Source organism: Palaemon carinicauda, chromosome 24 (assembly GCF_036898095.1).
Source record: "Palaemon carinicauda isolate YSFRI2023 chromosome 24, ASM3689809v2, whole genome shotgun sequence".
NCBI classification, from domain to species: domain Eukaryota; kingdom Metazoa; phylum Arthropoda; class Malacostraca; order Decapoda; family Palaemonidae; genus Palaemon; species Palaemon carinicauda.
Genome location: NC_090748.1, coordinates 69,537,061 through 69,559,838, shown reverse-complemented (window position 1 = coordinate 69,559,838; position 22,778 = coordinate 69,537,061). Strand labels below are relative to the sequence as shown.

Here is a 22,778-nt window from a genome sequence, read left to right as displayed (position 1 = left end):
AAGCACATTAATACCAGCAAAAAACAGTAAACATATTTTAAGATAAAAAATTCAGTGGCTGGGGAAGAGACTAAACACTAGTTCATTCAAAACTACGTTTTCAATCTCTCACCGTACATTGCCGGGGGACGAGAATAAAAAACTAAAAACGTTTTATCCTTTCTCCCCGTACAGAGACTAGGGACGAGAGTAACTCGAGAACAACGTTACCCGCTTGAACGGAACGTTTTCTCTCCTCTCTCTCCCTCCGTCTCTATCTTTCTCTCTCTCTCTCTCTTGATTTCGCACCTAAGAGAAGAGCCCACTTACGTTTCGTCAAAAAAACATGTTATTTGACCAAAGGAAAAAACTGAAAGGTTTTTCAATTAAAAAGTTCCTTTAAAATAGAATTTAAAACATTTAAGCTTTGAAAGAAGAATGAACAAAACGTCAGAATCGATTTACTCTTTCTGCAAAGTGAAACCGTGATACTCTCTCTCTCTATCGTAACGATAGAGCGCAAACTGCGTAGCATAAATAAACTAAACGTTAGTTCATCTTTGAAACAGTACGAAGACTATTCAAAGAAAATCTTTCATAAAATATCTATTAAAAAATATTCATTTAAAAAGTTTTAAATCATTAGCTCTTTAAAAGCTATTTACGATTGAAAGGGCTCAACGTTGTTTAACTTCGGTTTCCAAGTTAGGACCGCCTACTCTCAGGAAAGGTCGCATATAAACAAATCATTAAAATTTATTTTTATGTTTATTATAAATGGAAAGTTAATCGAAGAGGCCTAATAAAGGCGGTGAGAAATAAAATATATAGAGGAAAATCTATAATTAATTTATAACGTGATAAGATAATTGCTAAAAGCCTAAACACACTTCCGTCTAAGGGAAGGGTCGGCCATTTAAAAGTCAAAGAAAGTCCATACTCTCTTTGTCATCAAAAATTAAATCTATCCAAAAACGAGTTCAAGGATTTATTTGAAGAAAAACACCTGTACTGCGAAAGCTCAAACCAAATTAAAGTACTTCACCAAATATGATGGGAAAAACTCCAGGTTCAACAGCGAGTAAAAGTATGTCTTGTCGACACGTCGACAGAGAAGAAATTGAAGGTTTTGTTTACATCCGAGAGTGGTATCTGGCCGACAGTTGGCGCTGGTGGGCACACCCGCAACCTGCATAGCGATCGCTCGCGAGTTTTTTATGTATGTGTCTGTCGAGCAACAGAGTTGCAGCTATTATATATTCACCGGCTAAGTTAAATATTTAAAATTTATTGTTATGATGATGATGATGATGATGATGATGATTACTATCACTATCATTTTGTAGCTGTTGTTAACATAATGTGGCTAAACAAGACTATTTGTTTTTAAGTACTAATGTATTAAAGTATAAAGACTCTAAAGCCTCCAAGTTTGGCTGGGCATCCATTCGGCCCATGTGTGTTGCACTTGAGAGACCCACTATTTTCTTAACAATTAATCCTTTGAGAAGAAATACAGGGAAGTATTTTTACCTGCTGTATTCAAGCAGCCAACTGCAACACACCTGTGAGGCATTAGAATGCATAAAATCTCAAAAGAATTGATACTAAATCACTTTTCCTACAAGCAAAATCTTCTGTTCTAGCAAACCTAGATTATTTACAACCGCTTCTCGCCAAAGCCTTTCTGTGACGTCACAGGTACTTCCTCCCCAAGTGGCTGAAACGGAACGAACATTTATGGCACAAAAATAAATTGTGAAAGTCCAAAAATAAAACTCAAATACAAAATATCACGGCAGTTGATCTAAATCAAAACCAATAACTTTGTTTCTGTTGTGGTAGGTCTTATTAATAGAAAGAAGTAGTGCTTGCCATGTCAGCCCACCCTTCAAATACAGTCACACTCATTGCACATGGGTAATGCTTCATGAGGTGTGCACATCAAATACCCATGTATAAGTTTTGTGTAACCTAAGCGCAATCTGGCTAAAATGACTTCTGTCTTCCTTTCTGTTTGCAATGAAGATTCCCATAAACAACTGGCTTTAGTTCTATTAACTTATTGCTATCAGACTTGCTAATCCATTTATCTTGCCATTTTGTGGCTATAAAATGTTTCAAGTGGGTTATATCAATCTTTCACTGGTAGTAAAAAAGCTTGCTTTGGAAAATTGAGTGAAGATTTAGCTGTAGCATCAGCTTTTTCATTACCCATAATCCAAACGTGGGCAGGAATCCAACATATTTCTATATTCACCCCACGGGAGAAAACCTGTTAAGAAGCACTTTAATTTTTAATATCAATTAACTTTTATGAGTGTAACCCTTTATGGTGTTTATGGCACTTTTGGAATCGGTATAAATCACACAACTTATGATTCACCCTATCTTCAATAGTTTTAATAACCTCAATGGCTAATATAATGGCTGGTAGTTCAGATGTAAATACTGATGCTTCACTAGGTAAATGAGAGCTAACTAATTTTGTCCAAGGATACTGCTGCACTCCCAGTACCCATTGAAGATTTAGAGCCATCAGTATAAATAGCATAATAATGTCCTTTCCTTTGAATATGTTCCAAGGCATATTGTTTAAGGGGACTATGAGTATAACTATATTTTTTGACAAATAATAGAGATGAGATCATATTTTTTTTTTAAGGGCCAAGGTGGAGGATAGAGAGGTGGTTGAATTATGTTCATGCGGACATTTGTAGATTGTAATAGCCTATTTTGAAAAGTATAGAATCATGTAAAAACTCTTTTAATGAAACTGGTTGCAGGCATTCTTATTACTATATCATAGGCTACTTGCCATTCTTGTTGATTGGTGTATGAGGCAGGATAAATGGCCTAAACATATTTGGAGGAGGAATGGGAAAGGGTAGGGAGAAATTTTTCTTTTTTTCTCATCTTTAATGTTACAGAGTTGTGAAGCTACCAATTTAGTCAATAGCTTATGATTCAAAGGTAAGTACTGTATATAAATAACAGAATTTAATATTAAAATCCAGTTGCTATCAATGTTGTTCTGAAAGTGACCAAACTGAAGAATGATTTACTTAAGCATATGGATAAACTAGGGGGATTTCAAAAATTTGAGTTAATATATTTTTGTTGAGCAGGTTGACAAGCCTTGTCTAAAGTTTATTTATTATTAATCTTAATTCAACTTTTGATAATTTCTCCAACACAATTTGTTCTTGTCTAAACTGGGCTTGTCTCCCTAATAGAGCCCTTGGCTTGTAGCATTTTACTTTTTCAAACTAAGATTGCAGCTGGGCTAATAACAACAACAACAACAACAACAACAACAACAATAATAATAATAATAATAACAATAATAATAATAATAATAACAATAATAATAATAATGATAATAATAATAACCATCGCCATCTTAATAATAGTAATACTACTACTAATAAAAATAATAAAAATAATAATCAGAAGTTTGTTTAATTTGTAACTTGACAAATTCGTAGATAATCTGTATTTTTCCTAACGATATAACCCTTTCGCTATCTATTAGGAGTATTACTTTCAATGAAACTGAAAGGATGAGCAATTAAAATTTCAGTGAAGGTTAACTACCCATTCTGCTAGTTAGAGGGGGTAGGGGGGTAACTTACTACCGCTACCACTCACACACCTGTGATTTAGCTCACTTTGCTTGGAGGTAGGATTTCAAGGGGGAGTGGGCTGGAGGGTAAGTTTGTATAAATAGCTAAAGCTTTGTATCATTAGGAAAAATACAAATTATCCATGAATTTGTCATTTGTTCCGAAACTGGAATACAGTACAACCCTACGCTATTTATTAGGAGTGACTCACCCATTAGGAGGGTAGGCATCCCTGCCAATGTGGCTTTTTGGCTACCTGGGGACTCCTTATTTTGAATAGGTTTGTACCAAAAAAAAAAGAGGAGTCCCTGCACCTAGCTAAACCTTGCGATGCAAGGTTCGCGGCCTACGCAAGCTGTGTGTTGAGATATTTTATAACGTGACTGTTCAGGTAAAAGTTATTCCGAGTCTTTATATGAAAAACTGTTGTAACCTGGACTTTCCCAATACCACCTTGCCAGGGTATGGGGACGCAACAGTGTTAGCTTAATACTAGGTACACAAGGAAGCATGGTTTCCCTGCAGTGGTTTAAGGTCAGCTTGTGCAAAAAACCCAGGATGCTGCTTTCCCCAAGATAGGGGGGATGAAGAAAGGAATAAGCACCAGTCAAATCTTTTCAGTCACGCAGATTAGAAACTGGGTAACAGTGCCCTCAACCTTCTGTTACTTGTCCAATAAGGCGCTTGAAGTATTATACCAGCTGTTGTGCAGCCACCACAGGGCCAATAGAGAACATATCGAGACTCCTGTAGGTCACGTCTTGCAGGTATTGAGATGTGAACGTATTCTGACGTTTCCACACTCCAGCCTGTAGAATTTGCATCACTGAGAAGTTTCTCTTGAAGGCTAGGGCCGTGGCTATGCCCGACATCGTAAGCTCTTGGGCGACATAAAGGAGGAGGATAAGGATTCAGGGCATGGTCTATGACCTTGCAAATCCGAGCAGAGATGGTGTTCTTGGTGACCCTCCTCTTGTTCCTCCCTGTGCTGAGGAAAAGTGCAGGGACACAAGGACAAGCTGCGGCTGTTCTCTTGAGATACAGCCTCAAACTCCTCACAGGGCAGAGTAAGAGATGATCAGGGAAATCTGTTACGGAGCGGAGACTCAAAATCCGGAAAGTCTAATCGTGGATCCGCCACTCCCGGATTTTGAGTCTTAGCAACAAACTCAGGGATGAAGCTGAACATTACCTCACCCTATCCCCTTGAATGGGCAATGTCGTATGAGAGACCATGAAGTTCACCGACTCACGTGGCAGTAGCCAAAGCTAATAGGAACACCATCTTCCAAGTGAGGTGGCGATCTGTTGCCTGGCATAATGGTTCATAGGGAAGTCTCTTCAGAGACCTGAGAATTTGAACCACGTTCTGTGGGGGAGGTCTCAGTTCAGACTGAGGAAAGGTGAGTTCATAACTACGTATGAATAAAAAAAAAAAAAAGGTTCCAGCGATGAAGAAATAGCAATAGCCTTTTACCCCCAAGAATGAAAGGTGCATTTCTTCACGCAAATACACAAGGAACTCCGCTATTGCTGGAATAGTGGCATCAAGTGGAGAGATACCCCTTCCACGACACCAAACAAAGAAGACTTTCCACTTTACCTGGTAGACTGCTGCTGATGATTTCCACAGGTATCCAGACATACTGCTCGCAACTTGTTGCGAAAATCTTCTCTGAGAGAGGAGATGCTGGATAGTCTCCAGGTGTGAAGTTGTAGCAAAGCTACAGCTTTGTGGAATATGTTGGCCTGTGGTTGTTTGTGTAAACTGTGTCGTGCAGGGAGTTCTCCTGAAGACTTGTCAGAAGTTGCAGAAGGTCCGTGAACCATTCCGCATGATGCCATAAAGGAGCTATGAGAGTCATTGAGAGGTTGACCAATGTTCTGGCCTCACTGAGTACTCTCCTCATCAGACAGAACAAGGGAGAGGTGTAGATGTCTATGTTGTCTCACCATTGTTAGAATGCATCTTGCTAAAGAGCCTTGGGTTCTGGGATTGGGGAGCAGTATAACGGGAGGCTGAAGTTCAGGGGCATTGCTAAGAGATCCACGGTCATAGAACCCCACAAAGTCAGGACTTTGTTGGCTACTAAATGATCCAAAGACCACTAGGTACTCACTATCTGAGATGCCCTGCTCAGGTTGTCGGCGAGCACATTCCTTTTGCCTGGAATGAAGCTTGCCAATAGTGGTATCAAGTGAATCTCGGCCCATCTCAGTATCTCTACTGCTAGATGGGATAGGGGCTGTGAAAAAGTACCTCCTTCCTTGTTGATGTAAGTCACTACTGGTATTGTCGCTCATCACCAGCACTAAGTGGACTGTCAGGAACTGGTGGAACCGTTGAAAGGCCAGGAAGACTGCCTTCATCTCTAGGAGGTTTTCGAGGTATTCTTCCGACTCTAATCAGAGGCCTGAAGTCATGTGGAGCAGCATGTGGGCACACCAAACCTTTTTTAGGGGGGAGGATGAGAAAATCCACACCCTTTAGTACAATTAGCCAGTTGTCCAAATAACGGAGGAGACGGATGCCAATCCTGTGTGCCCAAGATGACACTAGGGCGAAAATTTTGGTGAAGACTTGAGGTGCTGCGGAAAGACCGAAGCACAGCACCTTGAACTGGTATTTCCTGTTGTATAGGCTGAATCTTAAGTACTTCCTTGAAGACGGATGAATTGGGATCTGGAAGTACACATCTTTTATGTCCAGGGTGCAAAACAAGTCGTGTGGTCTTACAGCTTGTCTGGATGTGTTTGCTGTCTCCATGCTGAACGGAGTTTGCTTGATAAACTTGTTCAGAGCTGAGAGGTCGATGACAAGTCTCCAGCCTCTAGATGCTTATCTCACAAGAAAGAGTTGACCGAAGAAGCCTGGAAACCAGTGGAGAACCTCCTGGAGAGCGTCCTTCTTCAACAGGGTCTCGACTTCTGCCCAGAGGGCTAACCCCTTTGCTGATCCCATCGCAAAGGAGTATATTGACACTGGATTCCTGATCAGGGGAGGGAGAGATGTTGTGAACGGGATGCGATACGCTGAATAAATCATGGAGACTGACCAGGGTTTGGCCCTGAGTTGCTTCCACCTGCCCCTGCAACTTTGTAGGCATCCCCCCACTCATGGACAAGAGGGGGAGTGCCTATCCCAGCGTTTGCGGCCCTGGCTGCTCCCTCTAGGATGTTTTCCTCCCCTGGAGGACTTTGTGCCTTTCCTGTCCTTGTTCGGAAAGGGATTTTTAGACACCCTGGATTTGCTGCTGTCTTTTTCGTCGAGGTCTTGGTTGAAAGGGATTGCTGAGGAGCCGATAATTTATAGGGCTTGGATGTCAAAGCCCTATAGAGGAAGGGGAAATGGTGAGACTTCCTCCATCTTTCATCAGTGAGTTCCACGTCTTTTGACTCGTAAAGAGAGGATTCCTTTGGAGAGGAGTTTCTGAACCTAGAAATCTCAGCATTCGGGACCTGCAGATGGAATCTCTCAGACACCATATCTCGACGTTTCAGGATGGTGTTCCCCCATAAATTCGAGACTTGATGGGCCAGAAACTCGATGGTGAGGGTGGCTGAGAGAAGGAAAGTTTCCATAGCTTTCCTGGTATGTTCCTCGGAAAAATCCTCGGTCCGTACCAAGATTTCCAGGGTTCCCCACCAATGATCAAGCCACGAAGTAGCTTGCATTGCATACTTCATGACCTTTTCCTGGTTGAGGATCTCAGCTGCCAAGAAAGAGACCTGACGGCTAGAAAGCCTCTCAAGAGGCCCTTCCTTGGTGAGCTCTTCCTGAGAATGGTGGAGTGGAAGAGCTGGACGAGGAGTTTGCCAGTAGAGCCGCAACGTTGAGAGGAGAGATCAGAGACCTGTTGGTCGATCTTTGCCCAGGCACTCTTTAACCCTTGAGACCAGGGCAAGGCTGCACTAATCTTTGAGGGCTTCTTAGTGCCAAAGACAATCTAAGACTGTGTCATTGCCCTCTCCTGGGGGTATCTCTGGGTTGTTAAGCCCATTGAGTACCCTGATGAGAGTCAGGACTTGCTAGAAGGTATGCTCTGACTCTTTCTGTTCCCTCTCTGAAGTAGGACTGGCAGCGAAGTCTCCTTTTTCCACCACAGAGAGCTCCTCTTGGGGTTGGTCGTGAACATCCCTATAGTGACTGGTGGTTCCTGCAGGCCTGGAGGTCCTTGAAGAGGACTTTGGCAGAGTTTTAAAGTCCTTCGATTCCTTCCAAGAAGGAGATAGGACTCTAGCATCGAATACTGGTTGGAGTTGACCTTCCTGACTTCTGCCGGAGGTGGAGAGCTCTATGTGCGAGGAGAACCTTTCTCCGGAGATGGAAGGAAGGAGATCCGTCCCTCATGAGGCTCCCTCGGCAGAGGTGAGGCAGGAAAGCGTCCGGAGGGAGAGTGAGGAAGGACAGGCCTTGAAGGCCAAACAGAAGTCAGTTTCACACTCTTTTCCTCTTCAGGGGAGAATAAGCTAAGGCTCTTTGCAGGAGCACTGCTGGTGACATCGAATATTGCAAGGTCTCAGAAGAGCGAGATGAAAAAGCAGGCTCGAAGGTTTGCACAACTGCTTGGACCATGACACTGAACCAAGTCTGCTTGCTGACAGTGGCACTGTCAGAAAGCCCTCCTGATGAGAAAGAGACCGAAGGTTCCCTGTGAGGAATCTGACCGATGGTTGATCTTCAGTATCTTGAACCCTTCTGTGGAGCCCTTTCCCTGTTTCCTTGGCAGGCACACTGTAATGCATTTGCGGGGAGGGTAATGGGGCAACGGTGACCTGTCAAAACACCTACCTTCCTGTTCCTTTTGACTGTGAGACTTCCTTGAAGTCGGAGAAACTTGTTCCACTGTAGAGCACTTACGTGCAGGAGAGCGCTGGTGCGTTGGATAACGCTTGGCAAGCCACGGAGCGCTGTTGCACAGGAGAGTGGTGGCGAGCTGGGGAGCGCTGGGGAACCGGACAGCGCTGGGGAACCGGACAGCGCTGGTGCGCAGGCTAGCACAGGTGCGTAGGTGGGCGCTGGCGAGCTGGAGAGTGCTGGCAAGCTGGTGACGAGCTGGAGAGCGCTGGCGTGCAATAGAGTGCTGGCGCGTTGGAGAGCGCTTGCAAACTGGAGGGCTCTGACGCGCAGGAGAGCTTTGGCGAGCTGGTGAGCGCTGACGAGTAGGTAAGCGCAGACGTGCAGGAGCACAGGAGAGCACTGTCGAGCGGGAGAGCGCAGGTGCGCTGGCGACCATTGGTGTCCTGGCAAGCACTGGTATTTGGCAAAGCACGAACGGGCTGAAGAGCCCTGGCAATCAGGAGAACGCTGGGGCATTGGAGAGCTCTGAAGCGGAGGAGAGCGCTGACGCACTGCATGGCATTGACGCGCTTTTGAGTGTTGACATGTTGGTGGGCGCTGAAGAGTTGATGGTGAGCACTGGTGCACTGATGAGTGCTGGCGCGTTGAAAAAGGTCTAGAACGCTGCGTAGGGTGGCGCATTGACGAGGGTGAGTGACGTTTGGAAGTGAAAGCAGCCGCCTTGAGTTTCTCCCCTTCCAAGAAACCTTTGAAGGAGAAATATCCCGCTTTGACTTCTTCCGCCTGCGCCCAAACCTTTCCCACTGGGAGGCAGACCACTCCTGACACTCACTACAGTATACTTATTTTCGCTATCATACAGTTGACCTCTGCAGGTGTAAAGAGTAACCACAAACAAAAAAAAGCATTAATGGCAGTCCAAAAATAACTTGGTGAGGATGAAGAACGGCAACGAATGTTCACCATCCGAGCCAAATGCAAAGTGAGCTAAATCACAGGTGTGTGAGTGGAAGAAGTAGCAAACTAACCCCCAACCCCACTAACAAGCGGAATGGGTAGTTAACCCTTGCTAAAATTTTAATGGCTCATCCTTTCAGCTTCTCCGAAAGTAATATCCCTAATAAATAGCGTAGGGTTGTATTCCAGTTACAGAACAATTAAAGTTTTGTTACTGGAGATAATGCAAAACTTAACATTATGACAGAAATATAAAATAACGACAGCCTGTCTAACTTAATAGCCTGATAAATTTTTTAAAAATAAAGGAGTATCAAAATTTAATCACCCTTAATAAAAATGTATAACTCTACATTAACGAAATGGAATTAAAAACTCATATAAAAGAAATATCTACATAGTTACCATGTGAAAGAGAAGTAATGTATATGCAGACATGAATCACACCAGAGTTGCAAAAAATGTAAAGATACTACTATAGTTACCAAGTTGTTATAGATTAGTTCATAAACCAAGAATCCCACTTATAAACTTCCCCAGGGGTTTAAAAAAGGGTTTGTTTTAAAAGTAAAACTGAACTAAGGTAATATTAAAAAAAACAAGAAATCAATGCAGATATGACCAAGACGTTGCAGAAATATGTTTAGTAAAATGGGCCACATAAGCATGGGTATAAGTTGAACACACCAGTCATGTTAACACATGATGAAAGTTAGGTTTAGTGTTTGACTACTGATGAAGAATATTGCTTTAGGAGTCAAAACAATTCAAATATAAAAGTTTTTGAAGTACCTCAGCCTACTTTGTGTGCAGTAGTTTTTCATACTTTAATTTGTAATCATAATACATCTAAGAAAGATGACAAATTTCTATCCAGTAACTTACACAATTACAATTAGCAACTTAACCAATCCTATTTGTAGATAGTTTAAAAATCACATGGAAAAGATCTTCACTAATAAATTACATTATCCAGATATATTATGAACAGTATACATTGCAGCTTTGGTTATATCTACGTCCATTTTCCACTAATCAATCACTACCTTAAATACTACTTTTTCCTAACAGTTACTACTTGCATACTGTATATATCAAATGTGCCCCCACTTTTCTGGTAAAACTGAATTTCCAGAAATCTTAGAATGCTATACTCAGGCTAATTAAAAAAAACTTTTAATACTGAATGAGAGAGAGAGAGAGAGAGAGAGAGAGAGAGAGAGAGAGAGAGAGAGAGAGAGAGAGAGAGAGAGAGAGAGAGAATGTATACCTGTGCTTGTATGCTTGATCTCCGGCTCCGTATTCCTGAATCTTTCCTAGGGTCCTTGCCAGACAAACTTCCCCAAGAATTCTGCAGAGTTTCCCTGGGCATCTGGGGAGTTGCAGGTGTGTTAGGTGGGTCAGGTGACGTGGGGGTGTGAGGTGTGGGTGGTGGTGGCTGGGGTGAGGGAAGTGTGGTGGGGGTGGAGGTGATGGTTGGGGTCATACTTGATGGGAGGTTGCCGCTACCTTGACATACTCCTTCTGCATCGCTGATGTCACCGCTCCATCCTTCACTCCATTCATGGGACTGGAAAATTATTTTGGAGTCAAATATACATTCAATTTCCAATGTCCCTCTTTATTTCCCTCTTTATTTAAAATAATTTGAATTTTACTTAACTAAAAAACCATAGTCCTTTAATAGGAGTGATTTCAGCATAGCGGGAAGGTGGCTCTTAAAATTATAATGAGGTGGTGGTAGTTACAGCCACGTATCAGGGAAGCCCTGCCCACCAAACAGGCCACTGAGCTCTTCTCTTTGACCTTCAGCCAAGGACTTATGGGTTGGTTGAGGATGTTAAGGTACCTTAAAAGACTTAGGTTTGTATACTTAGGAAAAATACAAATTGCTTAAAATATTTATTTGTTCCTACACCACAATTACAGACCCTAGTCCTTTAATAGGAGAGCTACCTTAGGAGGGACGACGTCCCTGTTACCAACTCGGTTTACTATCCCCTGAAATGTGAAATCACTTTGATTCTGCAAAGGAGCAAAAGTGGTGACTTCTGTCAACCTCATAAAATAAACAATTTGAAAATAATTTGTATTTTTCCTTGCGATACAAATCTTTAGCTATTTATAGGGGTATTACTTTCTGTGAAGATGAAAGGAAGAGCTATTAGAATTTAGCAAGGGTTAAACACCCATCCTACTAGTAAGCAGGGGGGAGGGGGGAAAGTAACTACCCCACTCACTCACACAACTGTGACTGTGCTTTCCTTTGCTTGTTGGTAGTACTTCAAGGGGGCATGGGTTGTCGGGCAAGTCTGTATAAATAGCTAAGGGTTTGTATAGTTAGGAAAAATACAAATTATTTCCAAATCTGTTCTTTGTTCCATAACTGGAATAAAAACCTACGTTATTTATAGGGTAGTATACCCTATAAATAACGTAGGTGGGTGGACAACCCTGCCAATCTGGGTTTTTGTCTTTAATCAGGGATTCCTCCAAAAGAAGGAAACCCTAACCCCTCGCTAACCTTGCTAAGCAAGATCTGCGGCCTACGCAAGCTGTGTAAGCAGAGATACTAGCAGTGTGACTGTCAAAAAGGTAAGATTTATTCCGAGAAAAAAGGAGTCTTTTGAAGTCACGACATTCCCAATACCACTTCGCCAGGGTATAGGGACAAAACAGAATCAACAAAATACAGTAATGCCTCACAACAGGAAATTAGGATAATTGGTTCCGTAAGGGCTTTCGTAAAGTGATTTTTTCGTGTAGCCAGTTGCCTTTTACATGTAAAAGCCTAAATCGTTCCAGACTCTAGAAAAACACCACATTAAATGATTATAAAAAGGATATACACAACTAAAGAGTACTGTACTAAATGCATGAAAAGTACTGTATTTTGATCATTTAATAAATTAACATTGATAATCTGTAAAAGAAGTGTTTATTTACAGCAAACAGTAAAAATATAGTAACAAAAATGTGGAATCTTACCTCTGGAGTGAGGCGATGTCTGAGAGCGAAGTGCGGGGCGGTAGAGGAGGATGAAAATGGCGGAAAATATTTACAAGTGGCACAAAACAGATTTATAAATGACAGAAAATATTAACACTTAATTTTAGGAAAAACATTTACAAACGGCATCACTGCCACTTTTCTTTCGTTTCTTAGCTGGCGCTTGGTCTGCTTCTACTAAAGGCCTCTTTCTAAAATAATCGTCTAAAGAAGCTTGTTTCTACCTGCCTAAAATTTTCCTGAAATGACTCGGGCAAACTTCACTACAGTACTTAAGCACACGACCTGGGTGTCTCTTTTCTACAAGAGCCACCATTTTAAAGTAGCCATCTAGACCCTCCTTAATTTCCTCTCCCCACTGTGCTCTTCCTGAACGACGTTCACATCGCAAGGCCGCCAAGTCCTTCAGGTCATCCGTCGTAAGTTCCTCTTGGTGCTCCTCGATAAGCTCATCAATGTCGGCCTCATCAACTTCCAGACCCATGGACTTCCCAAGTGTAAAAATCTCAGCAACTTCAGATTGTGCAACAGGTTCAGGATCATCAACATTTTCGAAATCGTCTTCAGCTTGGTCTGCATGGAAGCCCTTAAAATCTCGTGCGGAGATGGCACCAGGCCACAGCTTCTTCAAAGCAGAGTACAATGTGCGCCTCGAAATCTCCTGCCAAGCTTAATTGATGATTTTAAAGCATATGACAATATCAAAATGCTCCTTCCAAAATTGACGAAGTGTGAGGTTTGTGCCCTCAATGATTTCGAAACATCTCTTGAAGAGATATTTCGTATGAAGCTTCTTGAAGTTTGAAATCAATTGCTGGTCCATTGGCTGGAGAAGAGGGGTGGTGTTCAGTGGAAGATAGAGAACCTTGATGAAGGAATATTCTGCTACAATATCTTCATCGAGGGCAGGAGGGTGAGCAGGGGCATTGTCCAGCACTAGCAGGCATTTCATGAGGAGGCGCTTCTCTTCCAAATACTTTTTCACAGTCGAGCCAAAACAAATATTTATCCACTCGATGAACAATTGTCTTGTTACCCAGGCGTTTCCATTAGTCCTCCAAAACACGTTTAGATTTTTCTTAGTGACTTTGTGGGTCTTGAAAGCTCGAGGAGTATCAGAGTGATACACCAGCAGGGGTTTCCCCTTGCAATCCCCACTGGCATTTGCACAGAGTGCAAGGGTAAGCCTATCCTTCATAGACTTATGCTCAGGTAGCCTCTTTTCTTCTGTCGTGATGTACGTTCGACGAGGCATTTTTTTCCAAGAAAGCCCAGTCTCATTGCAATTAAAGACTTTCTGGGGACTGTAACCTTCCAGGACAGTCAACTCATCGAACGTCTTAACAATGGCTTTGGCCGCTTTAGTCTCCGAGCTTGCAGCCTCTCCATGACCCACCACCGAATGAATGCCTGAGCGTCTCTTAAATTTTTCAAACCACCCACGAGAAGCCTTGAACTCTGGGGGTTCCTGCTTCAATGTTCCTTCTCCTGCGTCAGCTTCATCCTGAGCAAGCACGAGATCACTGAAAATGGCACTGGCTTTCTGGCAGATTATCGCTTCAGTCATAGTGTCTCCAGGCATTTCTTTGTCCTTTACCCAGACAAGCAGCAGTCTCTCCATCTTATCGTGGACGTGGCTCCTCTTCCTGGAGAAAACAGTCACGCCCTTAGAGGTGTTGCTGCTTTGATAGTTTCCTTCTGCTTCAGGATCATTCCTATCGTAGACGGATTTTGGCCATATTCTTTCGCGAGCACACTTAACCGCATGGCAGCCTTGTATTTCTTCATTATTTCCATCTTCATCTCCATGGAAAGGATCATCCTCTAATTTCCCTTGACATCAGCGACTTTCTTGGGACCCATGGCTAATGATGTAACGTAATATCACACATGATAACGGTACATACTGTAAAATTGTTAGGAAAGCGAAATCACAAAAACTAAGTTAATGCGTACGATACAGCTGCCAGAACGAAAAGACATAGGAACACCAATGCGTAGATGCACAGTGGGATACAGTACAGTTGATGCCGAGCAATAGGAGAGCAGGATCTCATGCTGGTAACTAGCATCCGAGTAGGGAGATAACCAATGGGAACGCAAGAGGATGGTAGCGAGTTTACGGGCTGGCGGCGCGAATTTTAAAATCCGTCTTAGATACAATTGGGCTCTCGCTCTGTACCTCTTTTCGTTGTCCAAAACATTTTTCGTAATCCGTGTCGTAAAATTCTTTGCATCTCCTTTCGTAAAGTGAAAATTTTGTAAGCCGATTCGTTCGTATCGAGAGGTTTGACAGTACTACGATACAGAAGGGAGCAACGGTTTACCTGCAATGGTCAGCTGTGCACAGGACCTTGGATGCTGATTTCCCCAAGAGAAGAGAGGATGAAGAAAAGACCCAGTCATTCCTTTACATTCACTCAGTCTAAAACTAGGTAACCAATGCCCTCAACCTTCTGCTACTTGTCTATTTAAGAGCTTGAGGTACTAAACCAGCTGTTTTGCAGCCATCACAGGACCAATAGAGAATGTATCGAGCCTCCTGTGGGTCATGTATTGCAGGTAGTGGACAGTAAACGTTGTTTGAAGTTTCCACACCCCCACTTGTAGAACCTGCGCCAGAGAGTCGTTACGCTTAAAGGCCAGGGATGTAGTAATGCCCCTGACGTCATGAGCTCTGGGTCAACATGTTGGAGGAGGATCTAGATTTAGTGCGAATCCATGCTGAAATCGTGTCTCTAGTGATCTTCCTCTTAGTCCTCCCTGCTATGACGAAAAGCAAAGGCACCGGAGGACGAGCTGCTGCTCTCTTGAGGTAGAGCCTCAAACTCCTTACTGGGCATATTAACAGATGATATAGGTTGTCGGTTACAGAACAAATACTCGTTGTCTGGAAGGAGTCAGATCTCAGATCCACTACCCCCGGATTTTGAGTCTTAACTACAAACTCCAGAACGAAGCTGAAATTTACCTCTCCCCATCCCCTTGAATGGGCGATGTCATACAGGAGACCATGAAGTTTGCCGACTCTTTTGGCCAAAGCCAAAGCGAGTAAGAACACCGTCTTTCATGTGAGGTGGCGATCTGTTGCCTGGCTTAATGATTCACGTCCTAAGGAGGAATTCTCACTTCTGACTGGAGACAGGTAAGTTCATAACTCCACATTAGGAGTAAAAGTTCCAGCGAAGAGGAAATATCCCCTCCTTTCAGTCTAAAGGCAAGACTCAAGGCTGAGCGATAGTTTTCAACTGCCAGGACTGAGACGAGAATTTCCTCTTGCAGATATATGAAGAACTCCGCTATTGCTGGAATAGTGGCATCGAGTGGAGAGATACCCCTTCCACGATACCAACCACAAAAGACATTCCACTTCGCCTGGTAGACTGCGGTTGATGACTTTCGCAGATATCCAGACATCCTTTTGGCAACCTGTTGCGAAAAGCCTCTTCAAGAGAGGAGATGAAGCAAAGCTACGGCTTTGTGGAAGATATTAGCGTGTGGTTGTCTGAGTGGATCGTGTCGTGGAGGAAATTCTCTTGGAAGCTCCGTCAGGAGTTGCAGAAGGTCTGCAAACTATTCTACATGATGCCATAGCGGAGCTATGACGGTCATTGAGAGATTGACCATTGTTCTGGTCTTGTTGAGCACTTTTTTCATCAGACAAAACGGGGGAAACATAAACGTCGATGCTGTCCCACCGTTGTTGGAATGTATTTTGCCAGAGAGCCTCGGGGTCCGGGACTGAGGAGCAGTACAACGGGAGCCTGAAGTTCAAGGCCATTACGAACAGATCCGCCGTCAGAAACCTCTCAATGTCAGGACTTTGTTGGCTACTAGAGCACATTTATTTTGTAGGGAATGAAGTGAGCTGATAGTGTTACTGAATGGACTTCCGCCAACTCAGTATAGTATTTCTATTGCCAGATGGGATAGGGACTGTGAAAAAGACCGCCTTGCTTGTTGATATAAGCCAGAACTGTGGTGTTGTCACTACTCATCACGACTGAGTGGTCCGCCAGGAACTGATGGAACTGTTGAAGGGCCAGGAAGGCGGCCCTCATCTCCAAGAGATTGATGTGCTGGTACTTTTTGAACTCTGTCCATAGCCCTGAGGTCATGTGGTGCAGCATGTGGGCCCCTCACCCTTTGATTTGCTGCATCTGTGAAAAGCAACAAGATAACAAGTTTGGGTGGAGGACGAGAAGGTTCGAAGCCCTTTAGCAGGTACATCTGTTCTTCTGGTCCAATGGGGATCAGAATGTCTGGAGAATCAAAGGCCTGATTCAAGTTGGATTTCAGCCGCCACTGGAGAGGTCGAATCCTGAGGCAACCACTGGGAGCTAGACGGGCCAGAGATGACAGGTGCCCGAGGAGACATAGCCACCTCTGGGCTGGGAGCTATTCTCGTCTGAGAAAAGGTATTGCGACCTTCCTCAGCCTTATAGCCTGTCGTCCGATGGGAAGACTTTGTGAATGTTGGTGTCTATAATCATTCCTAGGCATACCAGTCATTGAGAGGGAAGCAGGGATGACTTCTTGAGGTTTACCATGATCACCAGATCTTGGCAAACCCTCAGAACTTTGTCTCGGTGGTGAAGAAGCGTTACCACCAAGTCTGCTAGGATCAGCCAGTTGTCCGGATAGCGTAGGAGACAGATGCCGATGCTGTGAGCAAAAGATGACACAAGGGTGAACACTTGTGAAGACGAGGTGCTGTGGAAAGACCGAAGCATAGAACTTTGAATTGGTATTTCTTGTTGTCAAAACTGAATCCGAGATACTTCCTCAAAGACGGATGGTTGGGATCTGGAAGCATGCGTCCTTTAGGTCTAGTGTGAACATGAAGTCTGTGGTCTTACTGCTTGTTTGACCGTGTCTGCCTTCTCCATGATGACGAAGTTTGTTTGACAGACTTATTCCGACCTGAGACGTAGACGACTGGTCTCCAGCCTCCAAACACTTTTTTCACAAGAGTCAACTGAAGAAGCCTGGGGAGTCGCCGAGGACCTCTTGGAGAGGGCCCTTCTCTAACATGGTCTGGACTTCGGCCCAAAAGGGCCCGCCCCTCTGCGGATCCCAGCACAAAGGAGCTTTTCGACACTAGAGTCTTGATCAGTGGAGGGAGAGATAATGTGAACAGGACATGATACCCTATAAGAATCATGGAGACTGTCCAGGGTTCGGCACTGAGCTGCATCCGCCTATTCCAACAATGATGTAGGCATCCCCAGGACAAGTGTGGGGATTGCTTATTCTAGCATCTGCAGCTACAGTCGTTTCCTCCAGGTTATTTCCCTCCATGAGAGAGAGAGAGAGAGAGAGAGAGAGAGAGAGGAGAGAGAGAGAGAGAGAGAGAGAGAGAGAGCGAGCTTAGGAATTATCTATTACGACTCCATCAGTGAGTATTCAATAGAGACTTTACAAAGAACAATGATTTCATTTGTTCCACACACACACATTAAAATTCTCTCATAGTTATACCATGTCGTATTTCAGGTTTTTTGTACTTGGAATCAAAATCAACCCAACCCATCTCCACTATTGCAGCTTGTTGGTAAGTTTGCAGTACTTGGCTATGATTCATGATAATTTTGCACATTTACATGTTTTTCATATACTGTATATTGATATAAGCCTTATATACGTGTTAATATCTGGATTCTCTCTACCTCTGGATCAGATACCAAGGGGGAATCATTTTTATGATAATAGCTTCTGGTAGGGCAGAGAATCGAAACAGAGTTAAAAAAACTGTTATTACAGTGACTTTGCCGCTCAGCCACAAAGAGAGATAAAGTTGAATACAATTCCTCCCATACTTAGTCCTGTCCAAATTCAGGTTTTATGTACTTACAATTGAAATCAACCATCTCCCCCATTGTAGCTTGTTGATAGGTTTGCAGTACTTGGCTATGATTAATGATAATTTTGCATATTTATATGTTTTTCATATACAGTGATACCTCTGGATACGAAAGTTTCTGCTTACGAAAAATTCAGGATAACGAAAAGTGATTCGAAGATTTTTATCCCCCAGTATACGAATAAAATTTCAGGATACGAAAACCTTACGAGATCCCAACTCTTCGCCGAGAGTAATTTAAAAAGCGCGCGTCGCCAGACTTTGAACTTGGGTAGACTCACTTACAGCCTCCCGCTCACCCATTGGTTATATCCCTACTCAGATGCTAGCTGACGCCATAAGATCCTGCTTTCCTATTGGTCGGCAACTATCCCACCTTGCTTACCGCACGGGCGTTCATCTCTCTCTCTCTCTCTCTCTCTTTTCGTTCCGACCGCGGTATCGTTAACAGACATTGTGTGCTTTCGCTTGTTTGACGTAGTGTTAATATACAGTACATTCGTACGCCACGTGTTATCGTTATTAAACATTCGTTACTGTGCACTGTACTGTATTAGTGTTTACTATACATAGTACTGTATATAACGTACGTAGTGTATTATATTACGTATTACTGTAGCCATGGGTCCCAAGAATGTTGCCGAAGGAAAGAAGAAGAAGACGATGCTCTCGATGGAGACGAAACTTGAAATCATAAAAAAGTACGAGTCTGGCATGCGTTTAAGTGCGATCGCCAAGGAGTATGGCCGGAATCTATCTACGATAGGCACCATCCTGAAGCAGAAGGCGGCCATCAAAGCAGCGGCACCTTCTAAGGGCGTCACTATTTTCTCCAATAAGAGAACCCACGTGCATGACGAGATGAGAGGCTGCTTCTTGTGTGGATCAAAGACAAAGAGATCTCAGGAGACACCATCACTGAGAGTACAAATTTGCCAGAAGGCCTCCGCCATTTCGGTGATCTCGTGCGTTCTCAGGCCGAAGAAGGGGCAGGAGAAGGAACATCCCAGCAGGAACCCCCAGAGTTCAAGGCTTCTCGGGGTGGTTCTAGAAATTCAAGAAAAGGACTGGCATCCATTCAGTGGACGGCATGGGGAGGCAGCCAGCTCGGACAAGAAGGCCGCCGAAGCCTTTGTTAAAACGTTCGACGAGTTGACTCTGCAGGAAGGCTACAGTTCGCAGCAAGTTTTCAATTGCGACGAAACTGGACTTTTTTATAAGAAAATGCCTCATCGGACGTTCATCACGGCGGAGGAGAGAGGCTACCCGGACATAAACCTATGAAGGACAGGCTTACCCTTCGCTTTTTGTGCAAACGCCAGTGGGGACTGCAAGATAAAGCCCCTGCTGATGTACCATTCAGAAAATCCCCGAGCCTTCAAAGCCCACAAAATCATCAAGGAGAACCTTCCCGTGATGTGGAGGGCGAATGCTAAGCCTGGGTAACGAGGCAACTTTTCATTGATTGGGTGAATGCCTGCTTCGGTCCGACTGTCCGAAAATATTTGGAAGAAAACACCGCCTCCCTATGAAATGTCTTCTAGTGTTGGACAATGCACCAGCTCACCCTCCTGGCCTCGAGGAATATCTTCTGGCCGAGTATTCCTTCATAAAGGTCTTATATCTACCGCCAAACACCACCCCTCTCCTCCAGCCCATGGACCAGCAAGTTATTTCAAATTTTAAAATTGTACACGAAGCATCTCTTCCAGAGATGTTTCCAAATGACAGAAAGTACAACCTCACTCTGTGTGAATTCTGGAAAGATCACTTAATATCATGATATGCCTCAAACTCATCGATCTCGCTTGGCAGGAAGTTTCGAGCCGTACCCTGAACTCATCTTGGAGGAAGCTGTGGCCTGATGCTGTCTCTGCACGAGACTTCAAGGGGTTCGGGAAGCCTGGAGGCGAAGCGAGATCGTTGACGATCCTGAACCCATCCAGCAGTCTGAGGTGGCTGACATCGTACATCTTGGTACGTCCATGGGGCTGGAAGTTAGCGCCGAGGATATAGATGAACATATCGAGGAGCACCACGAGGAGTTGACGACGGACGACCTGAAGGAGTTGGAGACGATGCAAGTGAGTGTTGTTCAAGAGCAGTTCTCTAGCGGTGATGAGGAGGATGTTACACCTTTGAAAACGGCACACATTAAGGAAATTCCTCGCATGTTTCCATAAAATGGCAGACTACCTCGAAAAGGAACATCCAGAAAAAGTTTATACCAACCGTGCGCTTCAACACTGCCATGACGTTTGCCTGACGCATTTTAGAAATGTGTTGAAAAGTAGGCAGAAACAAGCTTCAGATGATAGTTTCTTATTAAAGAGGCCAGCGGTATTAGTAGGCCAAGACGAAGGTGAAAGTGAAGAAAAGAAACAGAAAAGAGGAAGTGATGAAGAATTAGAAGGTGAAAGTAAAAAAAGAAACAGAAAAAAGAAAGTGATGAAGAAGTAGAAGAGATTTAGAAAATATGAAAACGTAGTATAAAAAAGCAAAAAAAAAAAAAAATTCAATTTTAAGTTTATGTTACCGTTAAGTGTTAAGTAATTTTTTCTTTCATTTTATAGTTTTCCATACGTAATGTTAAGTGTTAATTATTTCTGCCATTTTTTTATTTCGTAAAGTTTAAGTGTTAATGTGTTAAGTGTGTAAATTACTGTACGTAGTCTGCCACTTGTTACGTTTTCTGCCTTATGCCATCCTCCTCTGCCGCGACTTCGCTATCGGACATCGTCTCAATCAAAAGGTGTTTCAACTTTTTTGTTACACTAATTAACTGTAACCTTTTTTTCAGGGTATCGATCCTTAATTTAGGTGTACGTACAGGTAACAATACACCTTCACAGATCCAAATGCTTTACATACAGTACGTAACTTTTATACATTAGTAAAGAAAACGGACCGTTTCTTACGGCTTGGGGGGGATAACAAGGCTATAACTACATTATTGAATAATCTCATAGTGGTTTCTGGAAATGGATTAGGCTGTTTTTAATGGTTGGGTTAATTATTGAATGATAGAAATGGCTGCATTGCATGTTTATTATTACAGTTTAGCGTGTTTATGGAAGAAAAGGTGTCTTTTCGTAAGCTTGGAACGGATTAGGCTATTTACATGTAAAACGCGACTCAGGATACGAAAAAATCAGGATACGAAACCGTATCCTGAACGGATTACTTTCGTATCCTGAGGCATCACTGTACTGTATACTTCATATTAGCCATATATGCCTCTTATTATCTGGATTCTTTCTACTTCATGATCAGAGACCAAGGGGGGATAACTTTATGATAATAGCTTCTGGTCGGCCACAGAATCAAAACAGGCCCAAGAAACTGAGGTTCTGGTGATAAAAGTTGATTACAATTCTCCTATACTTATTCTTGTCGTATTCAGGTATTTTGTACTTATAATCGAAGTCACCCATCTTTACCATTGTAGCTTGATGGTAAGTTTACACTACTTGGCTATGATTAATGATAATTTTGCACATTTGTATGTTTTTTTATTCACATAAGCCATAAATATCCATAACCCTTTACCCCCCCCAGCTCTTGGAAATTTCCAACCCTTAACCCCCAAGGGTTATTTTTTCCCCAGCACATTTTGCAGTATATTTTTTTTAAATTGCTCTAACAGCCTTAAATTTGTCATAAAGAGGTCAGGTTGGTCTCATTCTCTTGGAAATGCCTGAATTTTCTCAAAAATTATCAAAAATATGAAAAAAAATTTTTTTATAGCATTTTATAGCAAGGACGTACCGGTACGTCCATGGGGGTAAAGGGATGAGTTTTGTGAAACGTACCAGTACGTCCTTTGGGGGTAAAAGGTTAATATCTGCATTCCCTCTACCTCTGGACCAGAGACCAAAGGGGAATCAACTTTATGATAATAGCTTCTGGTCGCCAGGGAACAAACCTGGACCCAAGAACTAGAGTTCCAGTAACTTAGCCACTCAGCCATAAAAAGAGATATAAGTTGATTACTTTTTCTTCAAAAGGCCACTCATGAATGCAAAGGCAAGGGACAGTGACATTGATCTATCAAGCAGGACAATGCCCTATAGACTGGCCATATTACATATAAGCAGTGCCCAAGAACCCTTTCCACCCAAGCTAGGATAAAGGAGGGCCAAGAAATGGCTGATGATGACTCAGGAGATAGACCTATAGACTCCCAAACCACCCATCATTAACTCACAGGATGGTGAGGTTGCAGTGACCAAAGGAACTAACGAGTTTGAGTGGGACTCGAACCCCAGTCTGGCAATCACTAGCGAGGAAACTTCCAGCAAGGCCACCAACAACTCTAATCCTCCCATACTTATTATTTTTGAATAAGGTTTTTTGTACTTACAATGAAAATCAACCCATCTCCCCATTGTAGCTTGATGGTAAGTTTACAGTACTTGGTTATGATTAATGGAAATTTTGCACATTTATAATGTTTTTCTTATATATCTATAAGCCATATATACCTCTTAATATCTGGATTCTCCGTACCTCATGATCAAAGACCCAAGGGGAATCACTTTAT

The 22,778-nt window shown here is 43.0% G+C and overlaps 1 protein-coding gene across 1 annotated transcript in view; it reads right to left on the bottom strand.

The window, feature by feature from the left end:
- Positions 1 to 22,778, bottom strand: part of Ac13E (Adenylyl cyclase 13E) — a 286,840-nt gene that overhangs the window by 25,730 nt on the left and 238,332 nt on the right. Inside the window, exon 13 of the mRNA XM_068348168.1 lies at positions 10,634 to 10,933. Within this exon, the coding sequence (XP_068204269.1) occupies positions 10,634 to 10,933 (300 nt within the window). The remainder of the gene's footprint in view (positions 1 to 10,633; positions 10,934 to 22,778) is intronic.